Here is a 27,269-nt window from a genome sequence, read left to right as displayed (position 1 = left end):
GTGTCCAGTTTTTGTGGAGCCCCGGGCTTTGAGCTTGTTAGACATATACCCTTGTCAGCTGAGCTACGTTTGTAGCTCCCAGAACCCGCCCCCCCCTTTTTTTTTTAGATTTGGAAAGTGAGACTGGCATTTCCGGAAGCTATTCCTGACCCAGGAGATTCTCCCCTCAAACAGCTACTTCCCTGACCTGAGAATCTGACAGGTTCTGGTTTATGTGCCATACCTCGGAAACACAGAGACCTTCTCTCATAACCTCTGGGTACACTGACCTCCTGAAGCCACCATACTGCCCTGGCAGCTGCCATTGATGGTCATGCCAGCCTCAGGCCTGAACCCAGTGTAGTGGCATGTAGGTATCCAAGACCCAGTGCTGGTGCCCCTTTCTCTTCCATCAACACTCAACAGTGCGCGTTGTCTGTGTGTACTAGTAAGAAACCAGAAAGACAGGCGGATGAGACCCGCCTGCCAAAATATCTGATGCCACACAGAGCAGGAAGCCATGTTTGACACATGGCTCTCAGCACGCAGTCTTGGCAGACAAGCAAGAGCATCGGGGGAGTAAGCTTGCTGGGTAGAACATGCCAGCATCAGGTCCCCAGATAAGTGCAGGCTCATGCACTGCCTGGGTTGTTCCCCAGAGGGAGACCATCCACCCAGCCTGCTTGAATCCCCAATCTCCCTCCACTGCCTAGCCATGCTGTGTTTCTGTCTGTGGCTTCTGCCTCCACACCACAGAGCCCTTTGGAATCTAAACAGAAATAAAATATGTCTGTAACCTTTAAAAACACCTGCCTGAGACCAAATATCTAGCCATTACAAGTAGAGGCAATCAGGACGTTTGCCATAAAGAACACTAGAAGATACACCTGGGCCAAGAGATGGGAGTCAGCGTCCCATACTCAAGATGAGTTGAAGAGGGGGGACTTGACCTCATGTCAGTGTCCCTCCCGTGATACTGTTGCAGTCCAGCACAGCACATGTAGAGGTACCCAAACACACTGGGCATGCGTGTCAGCACAAATGTGGGGAAAATGGTTGAGGTAAACGTGCCCTCCTCTCTGTAGGCATCGTTTATCTCCTTGGAATGCATCAGCTCCCGACCTCCTAGACCAGTAGCTCTCAACCCTTTTAAAGGTCAAACAACCATGTCACAGGGGTCACTTGGAGCCAGCGGCATCCCTGAGCCACTCAGATGCAGGTCCGATTGCTCTGCTCCATGGCCGGAAGTCACTGTACATTTGAATCAGTGAGGAGAATTTGTACGTAAGAAATGGCTGGGCGGGTGGTGGTATCTCACACCTTTGGTCCCAGCAGTAGGAAGGCAGAGGTAGATGGGTCTCTGTGAGTTTTGAGGCCAGCCTGGTCCACAGAGCGAATTCCAGGACAGCCAGCACTACACAGAGAAACTGTCTCAAAACAAAACAAAACAAAAGAATTTGCTGAGGATGGAAAGAACACCTCAGCCTCACAAGCCCGATGACCCAAAAATTCACACAAAGAAATGACATGCCATCTTTAATCCCAGCATTCCTATAGTGAGATGGGAGGTAGAGATAGGAGGATCAGCCCGAAGCTTGGGAACAGGGAACCTGGGGTAGGAAGAGCAAAAACAAGAGCGACCTTGACTGAGAAACAGGGTGAAAGGGAAAAAAGGGCGGAAGGAAGGAAGCAAGCAAGCCGGTAACCTGCGTGCGGAAGTAAGCAGGGCAGGGAGACCGTGGACAGCAGATGCTTAGGCTGACCAAGGACAGTGGCTGTGCCATGCTGCACACCTCAGTGTCCTGCTCCCTGCCTGCTCCCCGAGCCCGCTCTGCCAAGGCCTCTGTGCAATCACTGATTTGTAAAAGAAGAGTGCATGCCAAAGGAAAGTGTGGGTTTTGGCAAGCGGGCCATTTTCACCTTGTCCAGAGCATTCAGACCTGCTTTTCTGAATCGCCCGTTCTCTGCACGCCCAGAGCTTTATTACCGGTTAAGAAGGGTGACGTCATGTGGAGACCTCACTGCTTGATGCAGCACTGAAACAACAGAAACAACAGAGACAAACAAAAACCACCTGGCAGAACAGGAGTGAAAACACAGCTTTCCCAGACATGCATTTAAAGAAACAAACTGTCTGGAGCGACAGAACAGAAGTGCTAGTGTGGGGTGGGAGAGGTAGCAAAGGATGGTGGAGAGTCCCACCCGCTCAGCCCATCCTCAGGAACCAAACCCCACCCCAGGCCTCTCACATGGCCTGCCCCCACTTGCCCAAATTCTATCCCAGATCCCACTTAAGGTCTCCGCAGTCTGCTTCTACGTTCTACCCGAGACTTGCATGGGTGCAGGGACCTCTGGTGTCCCTACTGTACCCACCCACACAAGTCCCCTTGGACAGGGGACAAGCAAAGGATTGGGAGGTGCAGTGGGGCTGTTCAAGGTCTGAGGATGTGAGTGTGGAACTTTCCCCAGAGGAGGAGCATCCCACGGACAGAGGCCTGTCTTCCCAACTTCTCTCAGGTCCCAGCCTTCCAGGCTTTGTCCTCCACTCCATCAGCCATGCCTGGGTAGACTGCGGTGACACCAACCACAGCCCAACCAAGCACAACCATCTCGGTGTGCTTGGCCATAGGTACTTGGCCAGTTGTGCTCCATTCTGTAAAGGTGATAAAACAAATCCTGTCCTAGGCTTTGCATCTTGAAGATAAAGAAACAAAATATTACATCTACTGGGTGCTACTGGGCATTGGCCACCTTATTTAGGAACTGCAGGCCTTGGGCAGAAGGTACCATTATCCTCCCCAGTTTGGGTCCACAGAGAGGCCATAGCTGCAGGGGGGAATCCTTGCTGTGCCAGGAAAACAACTGGATGGGCCAGGTGATCTCTTGCTCCCAACCATCACAGTCAGTTGTGTACCTCCAGGCAGCCTCAGACCAGCCTGCTGGGCATAGGTAACACCTTCCATCCCCAGGCCACCAGCCCTGTCCCCCAGCCATACAGCAGGCCATCTCCTAGAATGAGCCCACCCTGAGATTTTCCTGAGTGTCTTAGTTAGGGTTTTACTGCTGTGAACAGACACCATGACCAAGGCAAGTCTTACAAAGGACAACATTTAATTGGGGTTGGCTTACAGGTTCAGAGGTTCAGTCCATTACCATCAAAGCAGGAACATGGCAACATTCAGGCAAGGCATGGTGCTGGAGGAGCCCAGAGTCCTCCATCTTCATCTGAAGGCTGCTAGCAGAATACTGGCTTCCGGGCAGTTAGGATGAGGGTCTTTAAAGCTCACACACACAGTGACACACCTACTCCAACAAGGTCACACCTTCTAATAGTGCTACTTCCTGGGCCAAACATATATAAACCATCACATTGATCCAGAGGAATAGTGATTAGCTTCCTAAACAGTCACTCCAGAGAACCTTCTTGTGGTATTCGGGCTTCTGAGGCCCCAGGACTAGACCAGGTAGCCTGTCCCCAGTGACGATCCCTGTAACTGTGTAGTCACTTAGCACTGATGTAAAGATGGACTTGGCTTTCCCGCATCCCTCATAGATGTGTACACACACATGAACAGAAATCCACATGTGTACATACACATGTACACTCCCTGCCTCCTTCTCAGTATGGGCATCTCTTCAGGGTGATGTCTCTCCCTCTCCCAGTGTAGACTGTCCCGTTCCCATACCACCACTGTCCTTATTCTGTGTGTGGTGGCCCTAGGTGCTGAGTTTCCTAAGATGGGCCCAGCCCTTCTTGGTCACAGCCAGACACATGGAAACTTCCTGTTTGCCCAGATGAAGGATGACAGATGCCACCAGGACTCCAGAAATACACCATAGGGCTCTTCCTCACCTGCTTTTTTCACAGTCCAACAGGCCCCTCCTGGAGGCTAGAGATGGCCAGTGTCAGAAGCCCAGAGGCCTCACCAGAGTGGCCTCTGCTCAAAACTAGGCCTCTAAGCCTTGAGGCAGGAGGCTAGCCCATGACCAAGTTATTCTTCTTCTGCCAGACAATGTCCAGGTTCTACTGTCCTTCCAGCCTCAGCTAGTGGCCACCGCTTCTACCCACCCTGGCGCCTGGGCATCTGTAACAGGCACAGAAAGCATCCCATGAACCTCTTGGCATGGTGCTATAAGCCTCCTGATAGATGAGCAGAGCTTAAGGCAACAGAGTTGAGGAGCGCTGAGGGCGCCAGGCTTGGGGCCTAGGGATCCACCATGGACAAGGCATCTTCAGACTCACAGGCTCTACATGGTTACCAGAATTCACAGTGAGGCAGCTCTGAAAGGAAGGGCCCAGGAAACTGGAGGAGCTGTAGGACAATGGAACCCTCAGGAAAGACAGGCCCATATCTACACCATATTGTTATGACCTGAACTTCTGTCCCAGGAGCCTGGTGGCACAGGTCAGAAGGATCTTCTTGTAAGAGGGGCTTTCGCTAGTAAGGTCAGAGCAGTGCCTGTGTGGCCTGGTGGCCAGCAGCGCTCAGTGGGGCACTTTGCTTTGGTTGTGAGCTTGAAGAGTTCCTAGCATTACCAGGTGCTGTCACAGCTCTGACACTGTCCACCCTCAGGGTATCAGAGTCCTGGAATGTGGACCAAGAAGGTTCCCAGGAAGAGTCACTGGGGCAGAGGCTTCTGTGGGTAATAAATATGGGAAATACTGGAGGCTTTAGGCTAATGGGCCTGAAAGTCCTCTACCCCTAAACTCCTGCCCCCAGGCTGTTCTAGTCACTGCCACTGTCGGCATCAGGGTGTCAGCAGCCAGCAAACAGCAGGCATGGAGATGGGCAAGACAGGCTGTGTTATCCTGTCCTCCCTACCCCATCCCATCCAGATAAGGAACTTGTCCGTTACCCTTTTTCCAAGGGCATGCCATGGGCCCCTGGTGTCATCTGCTGCCAGCAGCTCTCCCAGCTCTGGCGAATGTGAGTCACTCCTGCAGACAGTCAATCTCGGGGGAGGGAAAGGCAGTGCTGCTCTGAGCACCAGCCAGTCTCCCTCGGTTGTATTCACACAGCTTGGTGCCAACAGGCCATACATAGCACCTATTCATTTCCAGGCCTGGCACATCTTGAAATCAGCGTTTCAACACACTGCTGCCCCACAGTTGTATGCCAGGCCTTCGTGGGTAGGCATGGGGGTGGATTCCAGGCTTTCACTGTTCATGTGTATAAAAAAAAAAAAACACACCACAAGAAAACGAACTCTGAAAAAGGTCATGAGGTTTTTTGAGCGGAGTTGGGCTGATGCACACCCATACACAATAATGGTAATAAATCAGTTGTCCTCACGTACATGTCTTGTCTAGATTCTGGGTTCATGTGCCTGGGCCCATGTAAGCAGAATACCGTGTAAGCAGTGAACTACTGTCACTGCTTGTAGTAAGTTTCAAAAGTTGGTGAGCATGAATCTTCACTCTTTGTACTTTTTCACGGTTTTGCGCCTGGGTTGGGTCCTTGGCAATGTTGTGTAAATTTTAGAATGGAGTTGTCAGTTCCTGTGAATCCAGCTGGGATTGTATTAATCTGTAGCTTAAATTGGGGGATGTTGGAGACTGTGTTGCTGTCACAAAACATCTGAGACTGAACAGTTGATAAAGGGGAGAAATAAGTCTCCTCAGTTCTGGAGCAGGGAAATCCAAGGTAAGGATGATGCACGATTTAGTGTCTCCTGAGGTGTGTCCTCTGATTTCAAGATGATACCCCTCTCTCTCTCCTTAGAGGGACAAACAGAGCGGGAGAAGGGTCTGGATGCTTACTTCCAGCCTTTTCAAGTCACAAATAGAGTCCCAAGAGCCCCATCCTTTAATGCTATCACATTGGCAAGTGGGTTTCAACCCACGAGTGAGGGGACATTCAGACTACAGGAAGGGCACCACTGTATTAGGTCTCCGCGTCCGTGAGGACGCCTTCATGTTCACTTGGATCCTCTTTAGTTTATTTTAACGGTATTCTGTGCGTTCCGGAGTGTAAGCTCTGCACTTCCGATGCTAAACTTGCTGCTGTTTTACCATCCTTAAATTTTCCATTGTGTATGTCTGTGTGTGTGTGTGGTATGTGTAGGTGTGTGGATAGGCATTCGCAGGACTGTGCGTGTAAGGGCAGAGACCAGAGAAGGACACCGGGTGTCCTGCTCCATCACTCTGGACCTCTGAGACGGTCTCTCACGGAACCTGGAGCTAGCCGGCAGCCAGTGAACCCCGCTGGTTCTTCTGTCTCCACCACGCACATGGAGGTTACACGTGTGCACCAGCACAGTCAGCTTTTAAGCTGGGTGCCAGGGAGTCAAGTTCTCTTACTGTGCCATCTCTCCAGCCCCTATTTTATTATTTCTGATGTGGTTTTAAATGGAATTAGATCGCTGTTTGACATGGTTCTATTTTAAAAAGAGAGTAATTTTTTTTTTTACATTTTCTTACTTTTGGGGTTGGGGGGCATGTGTACCATAGCATTACATATGGAGGTCAGAGGACAGCGTGAGGGGTGGGTTCTCTTCTTTTGTCATATGAGTCCCAGGGATCAAACTCTGGCAGTCTGATTTGTGACAGGCCTTTACCCTCTGAGCCATCTTTCATAAGGCTAAGGTACAGAAAGTGCAAGGTATCATGGCAGACGAGGGACGCTCAGGGCTGCTTCCTTCCTTTCTGTGTTCGTGACCAGTAGAGGAGGAGGGGACATCTGTGAGACAAGTCAATTCTCTCTACTGGAGCCAGTGGGCAGAGAGCAGAGTGACCATCCTTCCTGATGCGGGGGACAGAATTAGAGGGAATAGCCTGTTCCCTACTACAGCAGGTTTGGGTCATGGTCAGATACAGATAGCAGGGCAGCCCCATTCTGAAGGGTGTCCTAGACTCATGGGGAGAGGACACAGACTGGCCCTACCTGGCCCGTGGACAGACTGCTACCTCATGGATAGCGTTTGCCGGGTAACATGGGATCCAGCAGTGTCACCTTCATTTGTGTGTGGAGAACATGACGATGTAGGCTCAGAGAGGAGCAGGCTCTCGGGAGGCAGAGGAAGGCTCACGAAGCCTACTGGCAAAGCAGACACAGTGTGCCTGTAGACCTCTGGATGCCTTGCTGTTATTACATATTTTAATAGCTCAATTTTTTTTATAAATTAGAATTTGCAAACCAGCTGGGCATGGTAGCACATAACCCCCGCTCTCAGGAGGAAGAGGCAGGCAGATCTCTGTGAGTTTGAGGCCAGTCTGGTCTACAGAGTGAGTATTAGGATACCCACCGATATTATACAGAGAAGTCCAGTCTTACAAAAACAAAATAAACAAATAAAAAGTTTGCAAACCTGGGCATAGTGGGTCATACCTATAATCCCACTCAGTAGCCAGCCTCGGCTACCAAATAAAACCCTGTCTCAAATAAAATTAAATTAAATTAAATTAATCAATTAGTTTTAGAGGCCTGCTCACTTGATTAAGTTATTCTGTTTTATTATCATTGTCTTAGATGTTGACTTGCTTTACGTTTGTGGGCACAGGCACATTTACATGTGAGCACACATAAGTCACTGTCACATGGAGTCCTTTTAACCACTAAGAGGAAGTTGGAGGCTATCAGATTCAAGTGGCTGTGCCTGAAGTGTATCAGCCAGTTCTGGGGTTAGGGAGGGGAGCTGATATGTCATGCTGACACTTCCCAGGGTGCTTCCCTGTCCTGCTTTCAAGCTGCAGCATCTAATCATTGTCACCACACATGCAGCTGGAGAGAGACATACACAACTGGTCCTTGCTAGCTGGTACTACTGTGTGTGACCCACTTGACTCGTGTTCTCATGAGGAGTGTATGGTGTGATGACCTTCTAGGGGTGAAACTGGCTTCAAGAATAAAGACAGTTGCAGCTAGGTGGTGGTACGTGCTCTTAATCCCAGCACTTGGGAGGCAGAAGCAGGTGGGTCTCTGAATTTGAGGCCCATCATAATCTACAGAGTTCTAGGCCAGCCAGGGCTACACAGTGAAACCGGTTTTGAGAAGTGGGGGAGGGGAGGGGAGAAGACAGACACAGACATACTCTGGGACTCCATGACTCTCAGGAAGGCTCTGGGGTGACTTTCACCTCCATCTCAAAGGGCCTTAGCTAGGTATCTCAACACCCCTGTCGGGGAGACCACAAGGGTCTGGAGGTAGGGAGTTCATCCCAAACTGGACCTGTGTTCCTAACCTCTGGCGCCTGGCCTCTCTCACTAGTGCTCCAGGGCACTGGGTATTTGCAAAGCTACCAGTGAACCAGCTGTAATCATAGCCCATTGCAGTTGGCACTCAGAAATCGTTTGTGCCAACTGTCACTCCTCCAGCCTGGACCTAGAAGGGTGGTCCCTTGTCGGTTGCATTGGAAGTGTCTATGAAGGCCAGAAGACAGTAGGCCTTCCTCTCTGGAGAGACTTCCTGAGCTGCTTTTACACAGATATGTCTACAACTGATCACACAGCCATGCCTGTATCTGAGGACTCCAGCTCTATAAGGAGCTTAGGCCCAGCTCCCTAAGGCTGCTTTCTGAGAGCTCCCTGGCCAGAGCTCACCCTGTCTGCTTCCGCACTGATCCTGAGCAGAGTGAGGGGCAAAGGGCAGTGTTGACCATCCTCCTCTGAGCGTGTGGTGGTCGCACTGCTCTGTCCTAGGCAGAGGAAGGAAGGAAGAGCAGAGGTTAGCAATGTCATTCCCTTGACCAGCTGGGTTGGTTATCCATAAGCACAGACTAGACATAAATTGTGCTTTTCCCCAGCAGAACAGCCAAGGAGGACTGTGCAGTGATCTCATGGTGTCCTCTGTGAAATAAAGAGAGGACAGACTCACCCTTAAGAACCAGTGTTCTAAACAGCTTTAGCCAGCCCCTCGCAAAACCCTCCTGCCATCATGAAACAGTCTTGAGACAGACGCTGCACGCAGAAGCACATGGACTCTTCTGTATCCAGCTACTCCCTGTCCCAGCATGTACCCCAAGTGCCAGCTTCTTATCTGTTCTAGACACAGAAACCGTGGCTGCTTTGACAAGGCTACATGCTACAGCCACAGGAAGCCCATGGTAGGTTCACAGGAGTAGATAGGGCTGTGTTCATGAGGGGGACAAGAGAGCAGCCGTGAAGACTTAGGAAGGTCAGGGCACTGGAGCCCCATCCAGCTGAGCTGCCATGATTGATGGCCCAAAATCCCTGTTCTCAGGTGTTTCCTTGATGTGTTTGTTAGTGGCTCAGAGCAAGACTCTGTCCTGTCTGCCCTCAGACTGCCCCATTGGCCTCTCAGCCTCTGGGGGACACATACAGCCACAGAGCTACAATTGGCTCTGGGTCAAACCTCTGGGGTCCCTGGTGCCGTGGACTCTAAGGCTGGAAGGGCCCTGCCCCCTGAGCTATGAATAGCCACATTGTGCCTCAGCCTGACCTGCGACTGGGCCACAGTTATTCAGCCTGGCGGAATCCAGAGGAACTGTCTGCCTGCCAGCTCCAGTTGTTTGACTTCATACTTCAAGGCCAAGTCCTTTCAGGAAAGTTTTCTGTAGCACCCCCCTCCCCTGCTTAGGAAAATAGATGTGCAATTGACTGGCTCTGCAGGTTTTGAATCTGTCATTTTTTCCAGAGCAATGCTAACAACGTTCATTCACTGACACTCTGCCTCCCACTGACTCCTTCCCTCTCTTTCTGTCTCCCTCAACCCATTTTTCTCTTTCTCTTTTTCCCGCCAGCAGCAGGAAGATGTGGTGCATTTTAGGGTTGAGGTGCAGAACAACACTGGCTTTGCCTGCGGCCTGCGGCCCGTGGAGGAAAGCATCAATCCTGCACGTCCACAGGAAAGCACTGGGACCTCTCTTGTGGGCTGGACGTGGCTGGACGTCTTTATCGCCTGTGATGTTGTAGAAACCTAACCCTGTTACTAACACTTCTCTGCACGTTCGTGCCCACACTGTGCAGTGGTCTGCAGATAGTGCTCTGTGGTCTTCTGGATGTGGCCGTGTGACTTTTGAAGATGGGCATAAGAAGGGCCTGATTAAGGGAGGCTTTCTTCCAGACTCAAGAACACTACCAACCCCAAATTCCCAGACATGGTCTAATTCTGGTATTGGTAATGGTGAGTGTGTCCAGCCTGCCCAGAAATGACCACCCAAGCCATTAGGGGACTTGGTTTCCTTGCTTGAAACATCAGGAGCCCCTGCCCACTGCTACCTGCCCGTGCAGAGACTAAACTCATGTAACCAAGGCAGTAGCTTTAGGAGGCCAGGTGTTCATCTGTCCCCACCACCCCACAGTAGGCTGGACACAGGGAAAGAGAATAAGGAGGCAGCATGCCCAGCAGTGCCACTTCAGACATGGCCCTTTGTCTTGTAAGGAAAAGAGCAGATTCACAGCCAGCTAATAGAGGGGCAGGATGCACTCCCAGCCATGCTGGGCTCGGCAAGGCAAGGCACTGACTCTAGGTAAGCAGCCTCTGGTCTCCTTACAGGAAGTAGGCTCCTTGCCCTAGACAAAAAAGGACTAACGTCATCGTTTTTTCCGAGTTTTTTTTTTTTCCCCACCAGCCCCCAAACCCAGGAAATTGCTGCTTCCACATCTCTGTGTAGGGAGCACAGAGAGAGCCAGCGCTGTCCTTCCAAGAGGTGGGGGAGTTTGCAGAATGGAGAGTACCTAAGTGCTGCTTAGGAGTGCAGATGTATTGATGTGAGCAGTTGCGGTACAAGAAGTGTTGGCATTCATGACATTCACAGGGAGACCCGTGAATACATCCTGAGCATTTCATTAGGAGTAATAGAGACGGGGAGGCCCAGCCCCAAGCATGGTGAGCTGTCCCACTAGGTATTACAGAGCTGGGGCTCATTCACTGGTATAGGGTGGGGCTGGAGGGGACGCCATTAACCATGCCTCATGGGAAGGAGACGCATGGGAAGGAGGGCATGGCTCGTACCTGTGCTGCCCCTGGACTCATCCGGACGCTCAGGCTGTATGCAGCCCAGGAAGATGTCTGGTTTGTGGACGGTGGGATCCAGAGACTGGAAGGATGCACAGAAGCAGCTGTACCTTGCTGGTTCCTGCCTCTGCCTGCTCCGGGTCTGTCTTTTTCTCTTAGTTTCTCTTCCTCCCTTTCTTCTTTCCTTTATTCCTTCCTTCCACCTTCCCTGTGTCCCTCCCGTGTGAGCATGCACCGTGTTCTATCACTTTCCACCTTATTCCATTGAGACGGGGTCTCGCGGAATCTGAGAGTTGCTGTTTCGCCTGAGCTGGCTAGGATGTCTCTACCCACCAACAGGGTGTGGCCGTGCCAGGCATTTTTACATGGGTCCTAGGAGTTCAAACTCAGGCTCTATGCTTGCACAGCAAGTGTCCTACTCAGTGAGTCTCCAGCCTTCTACTTCTTTAAATTTAAATTTGGGGGCAAGGGATTTCATATATGAGTGCTGTACTTACTGTATTTACATCATTTCCACCTCTTTCCCTCTGCCAATCCCTCCCATGTTCTCCTTCCTTTTCATTCTCATGGGCTTTTTTTCTATTGTTACACACTCACTCACGTATTCTCACATTCATCTTCTCTCTCTCTCTCTCTCTCTCTCTCACACACACACACACACACACACACACACACACACACACACACACACACCCCACTCAGTCAACTTAGTGTTGCTCTTCTGTAAATGTTTAGGGCTGACCATTTCAGGCTGGATAACCCATCAGGGGGCTCATGGCTGATCTTTCCTCTAAGCCATTCAGGAGGGAAAGCCTTGTGAATCTCCCTCAACCCATGTTGGCATGTCCACTGGTGTGGTCATTGTGCGGGTCCTGGGTAAGTAACTATACTGTTGAGATTTCATGGGTGCAGCTTCCCTCTCGTATCCAGAAGACACCATCTAGCAGCAGATGATCTGGTCCTTGGGCCCTAACAATTTTTCTGCCCCTCTGCTGTGCTGCTCCCTGAGTCTTAGGTTTAGGGGTGGCATTATAAATACATCAGTTGCGTCTGGGCACCCAGTGGTCTCTTCTCTATATGGTGACCGGTTGTGGCCCTTCGTTAATTGTCTTCATGTACTACAAAATGAAGCTTCTTGCTGAGGGCTGAGGGCTGAGCACTATACTCACCTGTGGGCATAGGGGTAAACATTTAGAATACAGTTAGAGGGTCTACTGGTTTAAGAAAATAACAGTAGTAGCTAGATTCTCCCCTAGAGTCCATGACCTCTCCAGCAACAGGTAGCTGGCTAGGTACAATACTATGTTTGTTTGTTTGTTTGTTTGTTCGTTTGTTTGTCAAGGCAGTGTTTTCTTTGTGTAGCCCTGGCTGTACTGGGACTCATTCGGCAGACCAGACTGGCCTCAAGCTCAGAGATCCTCCTGCCTCTGCTTCTGCCTCTGCTTCTGCCTCCGCCTCCCTAGTGCTGGGATTGAAGGCATGTACCGCCACCGCCACTGCCACTGCCACCGCCGCCGCCACCACCACCACCACCACCCAGTCAATACTGTTTTTTCTTTTTTTTTAGTTGCTACCTCTGTAGTTGATTTGAGACCCTCTGCTCTTCTATCTCTGCCGGAGTCTGGTGTTATAGTTTCCTTTTCCGCCCTGCATCAGCCTACCTCCAACTTTGATCTTAGTATAGATTTTGGGCTGAGCTGCACAGGGGTTCCACTGAACACCCAAAACAGCTTTTCCCTCTCACCTCTGATCTTGGGCTAACAGCCCTCCCAAGAGTCCCTGGAGGCAGTTACACTGCCCTGTTGGTAGGGACAATTTAAGATGGCCACAGGTGCATCCCTGTCCTCCCCACTAGGGACCACACCTGAGACACATTTCTCTGGAAGAATAAGCAGATTAAACCAGGCAGGAAGCCAAGTGGGCAGGGAGCGGAAATGAGCCCTGTGGACGCTAGCCCACAGCAGAAAGTCTGGGACGAATGTGCTGAGGACCTGACACAGGGCAGGCCCAGAAAGGCTGGTAGATGGTGTGACCATTCCTCGCCCAGGAAGAGCTAGAATGGGAGGTGCACCTGGGCCTGCTTCCTAGCGACCACTCCCTACAACATCCTGTGTCATCCAGCCACTCAACAAGCCCTGGTCACCCTCAGATCTCGGCAGAGCTGATCCCTAATACGCCAAGCTGAAGGTTAAAGAGGGCCTTTGCTTGCAACACCCATGGAGGGAGCCATCGGGGACGGAAAGAGGAAGCCAACCACTGGGGCCTTCCAAACTCAGGGGAAGCCTCAACCTTGAATCTCGAGCCTTTTACAACCCTTTGCCTCAAACCCTTTCCCAACCTTCCATTTCTCTGGCAGCCTTCTGAGGACCATGGAGCCCTCTGCTGTCATGCACTCCCAGCAAGCAGTGGGCAGTGGGAGGTCTCAGAGCAGGCTCCTTTGGGCTGGCCTTTGGCTTCCTAGGCACAGTGGGATGGTAGTCAGGGCCTTGAGGGTCAAAGTTGCATTGGGTAAATGCTCCCTGGAGCAGCTCAGCCTCCTGGTCAGAGATGAAAACTGGAGAAAACGAGATTCTGTCCAGGAGCCATCCGGGCAGCCAGCCAGGAGCCCAGGCAGCTTGGACAGGGTCTCCCATGGACACGGTTGGCCCAGTGTGGGGCACACTGCCTCAGGCGGGCTGGCTGCTGATTTACAAGCTGGCTCTCCTGGCCTGTGATTAAGGAGGCAGTTTAGTTAGCTTTTGGGGGAGTCCGGTACAGGAGGTGTTAAGTAGATGTAGGTAGGACGCTGGACTCCTACCTGCTCCTTCTGGGGCTGCCTCAGTTTCTTCATCTGCACAGAGTAATCAAGGGAAAGCACACAACTCTACCCGACCTCGTACACATACAGGAGTGGCTAGGGAAGGGATAGAGGGCATCCTTCCTATTCAGGCCCTCACCTAGGGGTGGCAGGGAGGTTCATGTGTTCAAGGCCTGGCTCTGACCTCTCAGGTACAGTCCTCCTAGGGGACCCCGCCCCCATCTTGGCCTCAGTTTCTCCACTTGGGTGGCTTCACCATAGAAACTCTGTCAGGTTTGGGGGCTTGATCGATTTTTTTCGTCTGGTTATTTCCAGTATCAGGGCTATGCTGGGACCTGTGTGCCCTGTGCTAGCCCCCTGACCTGAACTCTGAGTGTTTTATCTGCTTCTCTTTGGTGTATGGACTTGAGGTTTCCTTGAGGCGCTATGCTGAGCTACCATGATGTTGGGCACGCACGCCCACTCGTTGGAACTCTATCCGGAGGGCGGTGGGTTGGGACCTTGTGATGCCTGCTGCAGCCAGTGGCAGGGCAGAGGGCCCTGTGCCCAGGTGGCCTGTGTGTTTGATAGCATATCCCTACATCAGGGTTACCTGGTCTGACCCTGTCTGTAACAGTTGGATGTGGTCTACAGAGCACATGGCATCTGCTGTGCCCAGGCAAGTATTTGCTCTCAGGGCCAGCACTAGCTAGCCTTGTTTCCCCTGGAGTTGTCAAGCCAGAGGTTCAGAAGGGACTGCCGTGGCCCTGGTTGAGGCTAAAGAATAATCTTGCTAGGTGTGGTAGCCAACTCTTTAATCCCAGTACCCAGGAGGCAGGCAGATCTCTGTGAATTTGAGGCCAGCCTGGTCTACATGGTAAAGTCTAGGCTAAGACCCTGTCTCAATTAATAATAGTAACAATATTAACCATTGCCTTTGCCATCGTTGTCATCGCTATCGTCGTCATCATCATCATCTTCTTCATCTTCATTTTCATCATCATCTTCATCACTCTTCAGCCTGACACTTTTTCAGGGGAACAGTGGCAATGTGGAACAGAGGAAACACTGTTCTCACCATGTACTTTCCCAAGACAGTACCACTGCCAGCAACAAGGGGCAGTTGTTAATTTCTGAATCTTTGTAGCTGTGGTCTGTAACTTTAATATTTTTAAACCTTACTTTTCATGATGGTTCTTAAATGCTTTAACCTCCCTGCTAGCCCACCACCCACCAGAGGTAGTGGGAAAGAAAGGATACAGAGAAGTGGACCTGTTTAGAAAGGTTCTTGGAAGCAACTTCCGTCTGTGTTGTCTGAAAATCAGTTCAGTTCACAGGTCAGCAGGCAGTGGCAGCTCAGTCCAGTCACCAACTGATACACCAGCAGTCGGGTTTGGAAGAGTCAGGTTAGCAAACACGAATCAGCAGCAGTGAGAGGTACTACCTAGCAGAGACAGCCAGGCCTCAGCCTCAGCTTAAGTCAGCAGGAGGGACCAGCAGGAACACCAGAAGTTCCTAGCTGTGCCTCTCTCGGGGAAGCAAAGATCAGTGAAGACTCAAAACCCACAAGCTCTGCACAGCTAGCTGTACCAGCAAGCCTAGCTGTCTTTGTCACCCAATGGAGTCCTATTTATACCCTCCAAACATCACATGTCCCACACGTGCCTTGCCTCAGCACGTGCATCCAGTCAGCCCGAGTCCTTGGAAGCTGCCAGAAACTGCAGCACACCACCAGAAGTTTGCGTTTCTCTCTATGGAGTCCTGACAAATGCAACTCTGTAAGGTGGACCAATACATGTGTGTCATTAGCAAAGAATCCTGAGTCACGTGTCCTTTCACGTACATGCTTTAGCAGAACATTCTCTCTCCTGTGTCTGCTTCAGTGAAACGTTCCTTTCTGAGTCTGCCTTAGTCTTTCACCTGTGTCCACTTCAGGAAGACACTTCGTCATGCATTTGCCCCAGCAAAACACCATCCAACACAACTGATCCTCCAAATAGCCCTTAAGTTTCCACTTCAGTGGTCCTGGAATGTTTACCTCTTGCCTCCTCCTCCTGATCCCTCTTCAGAGTTATATAGTATTCTACCTGGCAGATACGCTGCACTAGACTTACCCTGCCACAAGTGGTGCCCTCTGTGCTGTGGACCGTAGGGCATGAGATACCCTAAACATCCTTGTAATTCTTTAGCACATTTGTCCTCTAATTCAGCAAGCTTTGACCAAGAGCTTTCCACAAACCAAACCCCATGTTGCTTTAAGATTAACTCTTAGCAAAGATAGCCAGGCCTGAGGTAGCAGCACGATGTTCCTTTCGTGGACTTAAATCCTCGAGTGTCACTCCAGCAGAGATGCTAGTGAACCTGAAATGAGAGGGAGGTGAACCCTCGTGTCCTTGGGTAGGGTGGAGTCACAAGCAATCCTTCTTCCGTCCTGCTATCAAGGCTGGCTTAGCTTGTCACTCATCGGCAGCCTTAGTTATTCCCACATCAGTGCACCTCAAAGGGACAGCTTGCTTAGGGCAGGGTTTGGCCAGGCTTTGTGGAACATGCCATTGCCTATATCACCTAGTGGCTCCTGTGTCCTGTGTCCCCCTTGGGTGCTCTGACTATCAGGATCCCCTGTTTATTGCTCCTCAGTGGAGCAGATGTGATAGAATCAGAGGCTGCTCCAGCAGAAGTTCCTGGAGAGCCAGGAGGTCAGGAAGCCAGTTTCTAAGCTCCAGTTACCTGTGCACGGAGTAGGAACTCCCAGGCAGCAAGCAGCATGCTCACCGGCAGTGAGCCCTGTGAAGGGGGTTGGGAGGGAGGAGTTCACTAGGACCAGAATGATCAGGACAGAGGTCCTAAGTATAAGCCCCACTCTGCCACCTGGTATTCTGGGCAGGTTGTTTTCAGGAGTATCAGTGCCCCCTCCCAGGGCGCCAAGCCCCCCGGTGGCCTCACTTCTATGTACTAACAGGATCCCTGGCTCAGTCACTGGGCTCTGTCCATGGCAATAAACGTAACTCTAGGTCCTCCAGTGGCAGGATTCAGTGATGCTAACCAGCTGCAAGACCAGGCAGGATACCCCTCTCCATGCCTTTGTTCTTCGGGTACCGCCATGAAGACTCAGAGCTTAGGGGTGCAGCCTCAGGAAGCTGGTTCGAAGAGGGGGAGGGCAGAGTAGCTTTTCTGAGAGACCCTGAGTGGGTGGACACCTGGCCCTGTGCCCTGGGTGTGGCAAGTACAGATCTCTCAGGGGCTCAACTGTTGCACTCAGCAAGGGCTGGGCCCAGCGTGTTTAAAGCCAGACACACACACCAGGTGCTTACCACGTTTTCATCAAAACACGAACAGCTGTCAGAGGTTCCTCTATCCCGAGCCAGCTGCCAGCCCCAATAGACCTGCTTCTGCTAGCCTTTAGGAAACCGTTGCTCATCACCTCACAGCTCAGTCCTGGATCCCCATGGGATCTAGACCAGGCTGCTTATGCTTCTAAGCCAACCTTGGAACACCGGTTCCATGACCCTGGGCAGTCCACTTACTGTTTCTGAACCTTGGTTTGTCAACTGCAAGGTGGGCCTCTTCTCGGCTCAGTTACGTAGAGAAAGGAGGCTCTGAATGTTGGTTTGCCCAAGGATATGTGGATGAAAAAGCCAGCCTTCTAGGAACTCCTATGTCCCAGTGTGCTGGTAGAGGACTGACAGCAGGGCAGGGCTATGACTGATACCAAGAAGATCTAGAAGACCGGAGGATGCTCAGTTTGGGTGCCATGGGCATAGAGTGGGTACCTAATGAAGGAGGGGAGGACTGGGAGTCGGGAGGGGTCAAAGAAGACTGCCTGGTTGGACATGGCGTGTTTCTTGGGGATTGATTGCTTCTCAGTCAGAGCTTTGCAGGGTAGGTTGGAAATGCATGTGAGTGAAGGGTGCCTAGCGTTAAGAATGAGCAAGAGGGGGCTGGAGAGATGGTTCAGTAGCTAAGAGCACTGACTGCTCTTCCAGAGGTCCTGAATTTAATTCCCAGCAACCACATGGTGGCTCACAACCATCTGTAACAGGATCCGATGCCCTCTTCTGGTGTGTCTGAAGAAAGGGACAGTGTGCTCATATGCATTAAATAAATAAATAAATTTTAGAAAGAAAAAGAGGAGGAGGAGGAGGAGGAGGAGCAGGAGGAGCAGGAGGAGCAGGAGGAGCAGCAGTGACAGAGCCAGGCCTGGTGGCACACACCTTTAATCCCAGCACTAAGAAGGCAGAGGCAGGCAGATCTCTGAGAGTTTGTGGCCAGCCTGGTCTACAAAGTGAGTTCCTGGACAGCCAGGACTACACAGAAAGACCCTGTCTCAAATAACACAAAACAAAGAACAAGCCATAGAGACAGGTGGGGGGGAGACGGGAGCCATTGGCCTTGTTCCCTTGCACAGCTGCCTACAGTCTCAGCCCACTGCTAGGTCCACCAAATCGCTCAAGAGGGCAGATTGTAGCTTCTAGCTTTATTTTTTTGTTTGTTTTGTTTTGGGTTTTTAAGACAAGGTCTCATTATGTAGCCTTAGCTGGTCTGGGACTCACTATGTAGACCAGACTGGCTTCAAACTCAGAGATCTGCCTATTTCTTTTGGGATTAAAGATGTCTGCCACCATACCTGGCTGGTTTTCAGATTTGAAGGGCTCCTTATAGGTACCAACCAACCAGAAACTCCAAGGATCCTCGGAAGGTAAGTGACTTGAGGACACTCGCTCCATGCTCCAGCCACGGCCAGTGACTTCTAAGAGGACTCCTAGGACACCACCGTCATACCAACAGCTGGTTCCTGCTCTGCCCACGCTCACCGTGCTGCCATCTGGGGTGCGTGGGAGCCTCACAGGAATCTGTCCACTGTGGAGTCCATTCAGATGGGTCCCTGGGTTGGGTTCTGTCCGATTGATGGGTGTCCTCACTATGAATTCATGCGTAGGCCTGGCCACAGAGTGATCCTGAGCGGTAGGTAACAGTGACCATTGTGAAACCCCCGCCTGGTTTCTACTGCCTGCTGGATACGACCTTGCTCAGACCTGGTTCTTGGTCCCACCGATTCTAAGGTGCCCTGGGTGGCCCTTCCCAGAGGTCCCCGGCCTCCTGTCTTTTCAGCGTTCACAAGCTGTGGACTCTTTCACCTCATGGTCAAAGCTGTAAACACTGCTCAGCTGAGATTTGACCCTGAGGTGGAAGGGAGGGGAGAGGTGTCCCTGCCACAGGGTCTGGCCAGAGGTCATCAAGCTCAGAAGTAACTCCCAGAGGAGCCACTCAGAGGAGCCTGGATCCAGGTTAGGTTAAAATGTTGCACACCAACTCAGCCATTACCACTGGGACTCTGGGCTGTCCCCACCCAACGCTTTGTTTCTTGTCCCTGGAGACACAGGCCACAGTTGCATGGAGTGCTGGGCAGAGCTCTTGGGGATTCTCAGCAAGGTTTGTTCCCAGACAGGTGGAGAACCTCGTGGCCTAGAGTGCAGCTCATATACTGACTGACAGTCTTCCCCCCACCTCCCCACAACCCAGGGCTGTGTGTCACCTCATGGGGTCAGAGGTAATGAAGCAAAGGGTATCTCTGCTATGAGGTGGAAGTTGGAGAGATCTGAGATACCAGCAGGCTTGGCTCCCAAAAAAGAGAAAAGGGCTTGGAGACCCACCTTCTACCTTCTCTGGATATTAATCCAATGCTCTGAAGCCCATAGGGCAGAACACACCTCCACTAGATACAGCAGGGCTTCCTGCTGTCTACGGGAAATCACTCAGAAGTCCTAGGGTCCAGGGGAGCAAGCAGGAGGCCAGGATGTCACATGCCCAACCAGCAGCCGTTCCCCTGACCTTAGTCTGTGGCTCTTGAAAATGTGTGAGACCTCTGGTAACTTCCTGTCTCAGCTTACCCATCAGGGCTCAGTGCCCTTGAAACTGACCCCCTGATTCCTCCCAATTGAAGGACAAATCAACTTGGGATGGGCTCCAGGTTCTTGAGACACTGTCTATCTCAGGGGAGTTTAGTTAGATGAGCCCTAACCCCACCATAGGTCTTCAGCTGTAGATGGAGCTGAGACCACCAGGGACCTCAGGGAGCCATGGGTCTAGAACAGGCAACATGACTCCTGCCTCTGGGCTGCATGCCCAGCTTCCAACATATGCTGCCCACATGCACAGAGGGTGTGTCTTAGTTATGGGCACAGGTCTCCACCCCACTCTTAGCTCCACTGACTTGCTGACAGGTTTTTGCCCTGGTGGGGTTGGAGTAAGAGTGAGAACAGCCAGCTGCAGCCCTGGGAAGGGGATGGAGCTGGGGCATGACAGTATTGGAGCTCATCTGGATAGTGCTGGGAGTCAGGGCTCCTGACCACTGTACAGAAGGCCAGCTAGGAGCTCTGCCCTCCTCCTCAGCCCCCCCCCACTTCCATGGAGAAGTGCAGGGGTTAGGGTTCAGGCTGGTTGGCCCTCACGGTGTATGGCATTTTCAGATGTACTCCACTTCTGCTGGGGTGTCTGGGGAAGAGGTGCTCCCACTGCAGAGCCAACTAGCAGAGCATTGGCAAGACATTGGGCCAGACCCTGCCACATTCTTGCTCTGTTGGGCGGCTAAGAGATGAACTTTTTGGTCACCTGTGTTATCGGAACTCTGACTGCAAAGGAGGTACCGGCCATAGAAGATGTTTCCACTCCGGTTAGTGGCCAAGGAGCCATATGTCCGGTGTGGTTTGAATGAGAATGGCCCCCATTGACTTACTTATTTAAATGTCTGGTTCTCTGTAGGTGGACTGTTTAGGAAGGATTAGAAGGCGTGGCCTTGTTGGAAGAGATGCGTCTCTGGGGGTGGGGTTTCAAAAGCTCAGGCCAGCCCCCCTGCACACTCCCCCACCTCCATCTTACCAATAAAATAGATAGATGTAAGCTCTCAGCCAATGCTTAGCACCATGCCTGCGTGCCTGCCGCCATAGTGTCCACCATGATGATTACAGACTAACCTGAAACTAAAGGAAGCCCCCACTAAAGTGCTTTCTTTCTTTCATGTGCTGCTTAGTCATGGTGTCTCTGCACAGCAATAGAACATCAACTAAGACACCTCAGTAGGGGCCTCTTGAGGATTCTTTCAGGCCTGCCATTGACCAGCCTCTCTGGTTGGAGCTTGGGTGATGGCCCTGATGCTTGACATGTAGTCAACCTTCAGATTGTTCCAGACCAATGAAGAATCCTGATGAAGCCTCGTCCACGATGGTTTCAGCTGGTGTCAGGTAGAAACATGGCTGGAGATACAGGCTTCAGGCTGAGGGGTCCAAGAGTGTGTGCAGGCACGTGAGGTTAAGACGTTCCATGAACTAAGGGCGCCAGGCAGGCCCAGCTCTCCAAGGGAGGGCTGTGACAGGAATAAATCCCTTTGTATGTCGCTGAGCCACACCAGACCTTGAGTACAAGTTCCAGAAAGGCCTTGGTTAAACAAGGACACGGGCTCCGTGGGAAGGATGTCTGCTTAAGTTTGCTTGTTATCAGTATGACCCAGGGTTTTCCCCAAGGGACAGGGCAGGCAAGCCCCAACTCCAGGAACACTCTTCTCTTACCCACCTCCAGAACCTAGTGTTATGACAGAACACAGAGGCATAGGAGGATATGCCTGAGATGGTGTCCAATGCCACTCACCCAGCTACATCACGGGAGATCACTGACCCTCAGGCCCCTGACAGCACAGGCTTCTTGTCTTCTCCTCTGCAACCCAGGAAACTGTCTTGACCATGTGTGTTGTGAGCCAGCAGCCAGCAGCCAGACAGCAGGAACCCTTTGTTTTGAATGCATGCCGTGGAGGGTGACCCCAATAGGCTTGAATTGATAGACCAGAGGAGGCAGATCTCCCAGTGCTGTCCTCCCGGCCGTTGCAGGAGCTGTGCTCTGGTGTCCAGGCTCCCCGGGTAGTTCAGATTCCCACTCCACCCACTCTCAAATGTAAAAGTGCCCTTTGCATCTGGCCCCTGAAGCGATACCCTCTGTCCCTCCGGCTGCGTCAGTGTGGTCTGAAGTTGGCATCGCTACCCCGTGCTAGTTCCCAGTTCACTGAATGTTCTTTCTCTGGGCACCTCAGGACCTGGCCTCAGCCACCAGGGGTGGACAAGAATGCATGCCCCCCCATAGTCATGAGAGCCCTGTCCTACCCTGTTCTTGGGGAGCAGGGAGTGACTGGGAGAAAGCAGGAGGGGGCACCCTGGCAGGGCTGCCCTGGAGGAGGTCCTCTGCCATCTGTGGCCCGGAGGTGGAAGTGGTAGGAGACGGTCCTTTATGAGCTTCTTTGCTTGGGTCCCTGTGCCATTTTCTTTTACTGAGTACAAAGCCCATCCCTGTGACACTGGCCGTGGGCTGTGTGCACAGAACCGCCTTGTTTCTGCCATTACTCAGTTGCTCCCTGCACTAAGCTCCCAGGGCATGTGGGGGAGGAATAGCTAATGACAGGCAGCACCCAGCCTCCCAAGCCCTTTGTTCATTCACTGGGTGACACTTGCTGGGTGCTGCTGAGGGCCAACCCTGCACCGGGGAACACAGGGCAAGAAACTTATCCCCTCTTTCTAGGAAGCACTCCCAGCACCTGCCATCATTGGCAGGTGAAGCAGGGTGTTGTCCAACCACAGTGGGACAGGAGACAGGCTCTGTGTAGCACAGTCGGAAGTAGGGGCTGATGAGTGGAGGCCTTCATGAAGGGTATGTAGGAGTTCCCGTGGAGCAAGTTTTAGGAGCATTCTAAAAGACATGGTTGTTAAGAGATGATGCAGGAGGATTGCTGTGAGTTCAAGGTAGTCTGGGCTACCAAATGAGAATGTCAAAGGAAGGAAGGGAAGGAAGGGAAGGAAGGAAGGGAAGGGAAGGAAGGGAAGGGAAGGGAAGGAAGGAAGGAAGGGAAGGGAGGGAGGGAGGGGGGGAGAGGAGGAGGGAGGGAGGGAGGAGGGAGGGAGGGGAGGAGGGAGGGAGGTTTCTAAAGCTGAGCATGAACAATGGCTTCTAGTGTGATAGTCTCAAGCTGGTGGCTGTCAGGTGGAGGGGTCTAGGCTGGAGCTCTGCTGTGCTGAGGGTCTAGGCTGTGGGCATTTGGGACAGTCAGCAGTTTATACAAGGGAGAGGCCAGAGCAGGTGAGCATTTCAGGGGAACGACGGACTGTCGGAGGAGAGGGAAGGGGACTGGACTGAAGGGGATCCTGTGGAGGGTCAGGGCAAGATGGAAGGAACCTGTCTGGCCTGGGCAGAAAACACCCCTTTTCTCTTGTGAGGTTTCCACCAGAGGGCAGGATGGCAGCCATGCTGGTGGAAGCCCACCTGATCTTGCAGCTTTTGTGAGACCTACCACGGACTGCTATGCAGGGCAGAGAAGGCGTTCGGGAGGAATGCCTCTCCCAAGTAAGCCCTCAGGCCCCAGACTCTAAACAGTACCCAGGTGAACCTGGCAAAGGCACTTCTGCCCCACTTCCAGCCAGGACCCAAGGCGGCCACAGACAGACATCCTGCGTCATCCCCAGGATGATGGTGAAAGCTGCCTGAGGCCTTGGATCCTCTAACAGACTCCCTGACCTTCTGGCTACCCGTCATGCCCTCAGCCAGGCTGTTTCCTATCCTTCCAGCGCAGGTCCCACCTGTGAATGTGGAGCTAGGCTAGTCCTATCACCCTTCCCTGTGGGAAGATGTCCCCCTGGTCCTTTCTAGCCCGGGGCCTTAGCAGATGGGGGGAGGCCTCTTCCCTTCATGCCAGTCGTTGTACAGTTGTCAGAATCCAGTCTATGTTGCCAGGCAATGGAATCACTTCCATCAGGCGGGGCGAAGTTTTGAGGAGGGCAATAATATGGCGGGTAGATATAGTTCCTAGGAAGTGTGAGTCAGGCCTGAGGTAATTCCAGCAGCTTGTCCCTCCGCAGTGGGAGGGTTGCAGAGACTGGCCCTCTTCCTGCCACACCCTGGTTGACTGCTTAGTGTGGCTCCATGAAGCCTGGGGGGAGTGGGAAAGGGCTTTCTGGTGGCTAAGACCAGACTTGGGCTCCCAGCCCTGCCCCCCACATCTTCAGAGGACCGTGAAGATGAGCCTGCCTTGCCTCCCCAATCTTGCTGTCTGCTTAGAGCCCATTCTGAATTCAGGACTCGGCCTCCTCGAGGGAGTCACAGGCACTGTCTGGGCTTTGGCCCTGGCCTCAAGAGTGTATTGTCCCAGTCGGACTGCAGGTGCGGCTACTAATGGGTGAAGGGTTAGACGCAGTCCTGATCCTCAACATCCCAGCCAAAGAATGACTTTGCCAAGAGCCCTTGGTGCCCCTAACAGCAGCAGTGGCCGCAAAGAACTGATGCCCCCAGAGCATCGGGGAAGAGGGAGTTCTGGTTCCCGCAGTCATTCCCCGCAGCGCTCATGTACCAGGCCAGCACCCCAGTTGCTAAGCAGGGTGCTCTCCCCAGCTCACACTTTGGCTAGAGGCAGATGGAGCCCAGACCAACAGTTACTCTGTCACAGAGTGCTGTGGAGTGGCCGACAGGGGGTGTCTGTGTGCCTCAGTGGGACTGCACAGGAGGCCTCAGCAGGAACCACACAGCAGAGAACATGGAGGTTCCTCAGAGTCAAGCCAGCCTACATGCTGGACGGTAGCTTCACTGGAGCCAACTGGCAGTGGCTTTAGGAGGCTATTATAGGGTCACTGGCTGCTAAGGTTTGAGTGTGGTTTGTCCCCTAAGGGCTCTGTGACAGAGGCTTGGTTCCCGATGTGACCATATGGGAGTTGTTGAAACCTTGAATGGTTTGGTATCCAGGGCAAGGACACTGAGTTACTGTTCTCAGCAGTGTTTGGGGACGTTCCTTCTCTTCCTCTTCCTCTTCTTCCTCACTCTCCTCTCCCTCCTCTTCCTCTTCCTCTTCTTCCTCTTCTTTCTCCTCCTTCTTTTCAAAACAGGGTTTCTCTTTGTTGCCCTGGCTGTCCTGGAACTCACTCTGTAGACCAGGCTGACCTCAAACTCACAGAGATCTGCCTGCTTCTGCCTCCTGAGTGCACACCACGCTCAGTTTGCGGGTGGTTCTTGTGGACAGCAAGCAGGAGAACCTGCTTAGCAGTGAGTCCCTGAAGTTTAAGCCTGAGCCCTGAGTCACTCGCGCACCACGCGCTGTCCTTACGCGCTCTCTCTGAGGCCTAATGTAGGACTAAAGTTGGAACTACAGAAATGCCCCTTCTTTATAGTGTTGCCCGGGCTCTGGTACACATTAATAGCAAGATAGACTGATATCCTGCTAGACTAACCCGTGGTCCTATCCTCCAGGCCTGGCGATGAGCACCATCCAGAAGTGAGGGCAGATGGGTACGTGGACAACCTTGCAGAGGCCGTGGACCTGCTGCTGCAGCACGTGGACAAGTGACCAGCCTTCCGAGACAGTGGACGAGGGCACCTCCTGCTCCCATACTCCATCGCTGCACCCTCTTCCCATATATTCCAGGCCCCAGGCTACCCAAGGCTTTGCCGATCCTGACCTTTGCCCACTGCACTGGGCAGGTGCTGGAAGTTCTAGGATGCTTGTCCCTGGGCCAGAGCCAGCCATCCCCTTCCTCAGCCTCCCTCTACTGACTCCCTGTTAACATTCCTCCCTCCCTAGAGTCTGGGCAGAGGTTTGTTCCCTGCCTTTATGGCCTGCTCCCCTCCCTGGCACATGCCATGTTTCCCATAGTGACATTCAGGAAGAGACCTGTTAGGCCTCCAGAAAATGAAACCCTCAGGCTGACAGGTCCCTCTGAGACTGTCTGAGTCTCTAAACTCCTTTAGCCACCTTTGGCACTTGGTCCTTTAATTGGCACCATTCAATTGGATCATGCATTGCCTCCTCATTGAACTCTCTGATGTGAGGGGCCTACAGAAAACCCAGAGCTGAGCCAGCCTGCCCACCACCCACAGCCCTATCTGGCCTCAGTCAGAGTGACTGATCAGACTCTGCCCCCTACCCCTGTCCTAGGAACCAATGCCAGCCCACTGTTCTTCCTGTCCTCCTGAGTTACCCAGACACAGGCTGGGGCAGCTCTCAGGAAACTGAAGACCAGCCTCCCATAGAGCAGAAATGCCCACCTCTACAGTCAAGGTGCAGGCACAGAAAGTACCTTAGAGTCCAGATGGACAGACTTGAATGTGTTGTTTCCAGTGCACAGAGCGACCTAATGGCTCAATAAACTTGGCCTCAACAGCCCCCTTTGACTCAGCCTCTGTTACTAAGGGTCCAGAGTGGGTAGAGAGAATGCAGGCCCCAAACAGGGTCTTAGATTCTGATGCCACTGAACAGTAGAGGGACAAGGCTATAGATCTTCTCCCCTGCTCTGACCCCTTTAAGAAATTAAGAAATGGAGACTGGCAGGGCGTGGTGGCACATGGCTTTAATCCCAGCACTCAAGTGGCAGAGGCAAGTGGGTCTCTGAGTTCGAGGCTAGCCTGGTCCACAACGGGAGTCCTACACTGAGAACCCCATCTGGAAAAAAAAATAGAGAAAGAAAGGAACCAAGCAAGCAAGCAATGGAGTCTGATAGTGGTCAAGGAGAATTTCTTCATCTCCAGTGGGAGAAGACAGAGGACAAACACTAGCACCGCCTCCTCCATTCATTCATTATAAAGATACAATCTTAAGTTCTGTTTATTAGTGTGTGTCTGTGTGTATGTTTGTGTGTGTGTATGTGTTTGCGTGTGTATGTGTGTATGTGTGTCTGTATTTATGTGTATGTCTGTGTGCGTGCAGTGTTTGTGTGTATGTTTGTAGTGTGTGTGTGTGTATGTGTGTGTGTGGTGTGGTGTGTATGTGTGTGGTGTGTGTATATGTTTGTGTGTGTGTGTTTATTCGTGCATGTGTTTGTGTGTGGTGTGTGTATGTGTATGTGTTTGTGTGTTTATGCGTGCATGCGCACACGTGTGTTTGTGTGTGTGGTGTGTGTGTGTGTGTGTGTGTGTGTGTGTGATGCCATAGGTACACTTGCGGAAGTCGGAGGAACAGCTTGTTTGAGTTGGCTCTCTCTACCTTTCCATTGTTTCTGGGAATCAAACTCAGCTGATAAGGCAAAGCCCCTTTCCCAGTTGAGCCCTAACCAGCCCCGAGTTTTCATTACTACAACAAAATCGCAGAGGCAGGCTAAGGGTTGTGCGGTCACATGCTTGAGATTCTAGCATTGAGGTTCAGAAACAGGAAGATGGTCAGAAATTCCAGGCCAGCTTCAGCTACATGGCAAAAATGTCACAAAATGATAACAAAAAATGGAAAGGGGAAAAAGAGAAGAGTGGGTTTTATATCGCTCAGTTTAGAAGGTTTGGAGGGTACAGCCTTGACTGAAGTCTCATAAAGACCTCATGGTATCTTCCATGGTGAGACAGGAAGACAGGGGATGGCCCTTTTGAGGACACCCTCCCCAGCTAATCTAAGGACTTTCCACATTTTAAATGTCCTACCAGCTCCCAACACCACGACTCCAACTTAAGGCAACAGAGCCCTCTCCAACCATAGTGTCCCCACTAGGCCTGGCAATGGTGAGCTATGCTATCCATGGTGGGACCAGACTAAGGGCCTTCTCCAAGGGTCCCCTGGGACAGTACTCCCTCCCCGCAGGTGTCAGGTTTTAGAATCT

General features: G+C 52.0%; 1 protein-coding gene across 1 annotated transcript in view; it reads left to right on the top strand.

Moving 5' to 3' along the window:
- Lhpp (phospholysine phosphohistidine inorganic pyrophosphate phosphatase) overlaps window positions 1–25,850 on the top strand; it is an 88,932-nt gene extending 63,082 nt beyond the window's left edge. Inside the window, exon 7 of the mRNA XM_032892419.1 lies at window positions 24,940–25,850. Coding sequence (XP_032748310.1) covers window positions 24,940–25,036 — 97 coding nt within the window. The 3' untranslated portion in view covers window positions 25,037–25,850. The remainder of the gene's footprint in view (window positions 1–24,939) is intronic.
- Window positions 25,851–27,269: the final 1,419 nt, after the last annotated feature.

Source organism: Rattus rattus, chromosome 2 (genome assembly GCF_011064425.1).
Source record: "Rattus rattus isolate New Zealand chromosome 2, Rrattus_CSIRO_v1, whole genome shotgun sequence".
Taxonomy (NCBI): domain Eukaryota; kingdom Metazoa; phylum Chordata; class Mammalia; order Rodentia; family Muridae; genus Rattus; species Rattus rattus.
This window is presented reverse-complemented; position numbering and strand designations above follow the sequence as displayed.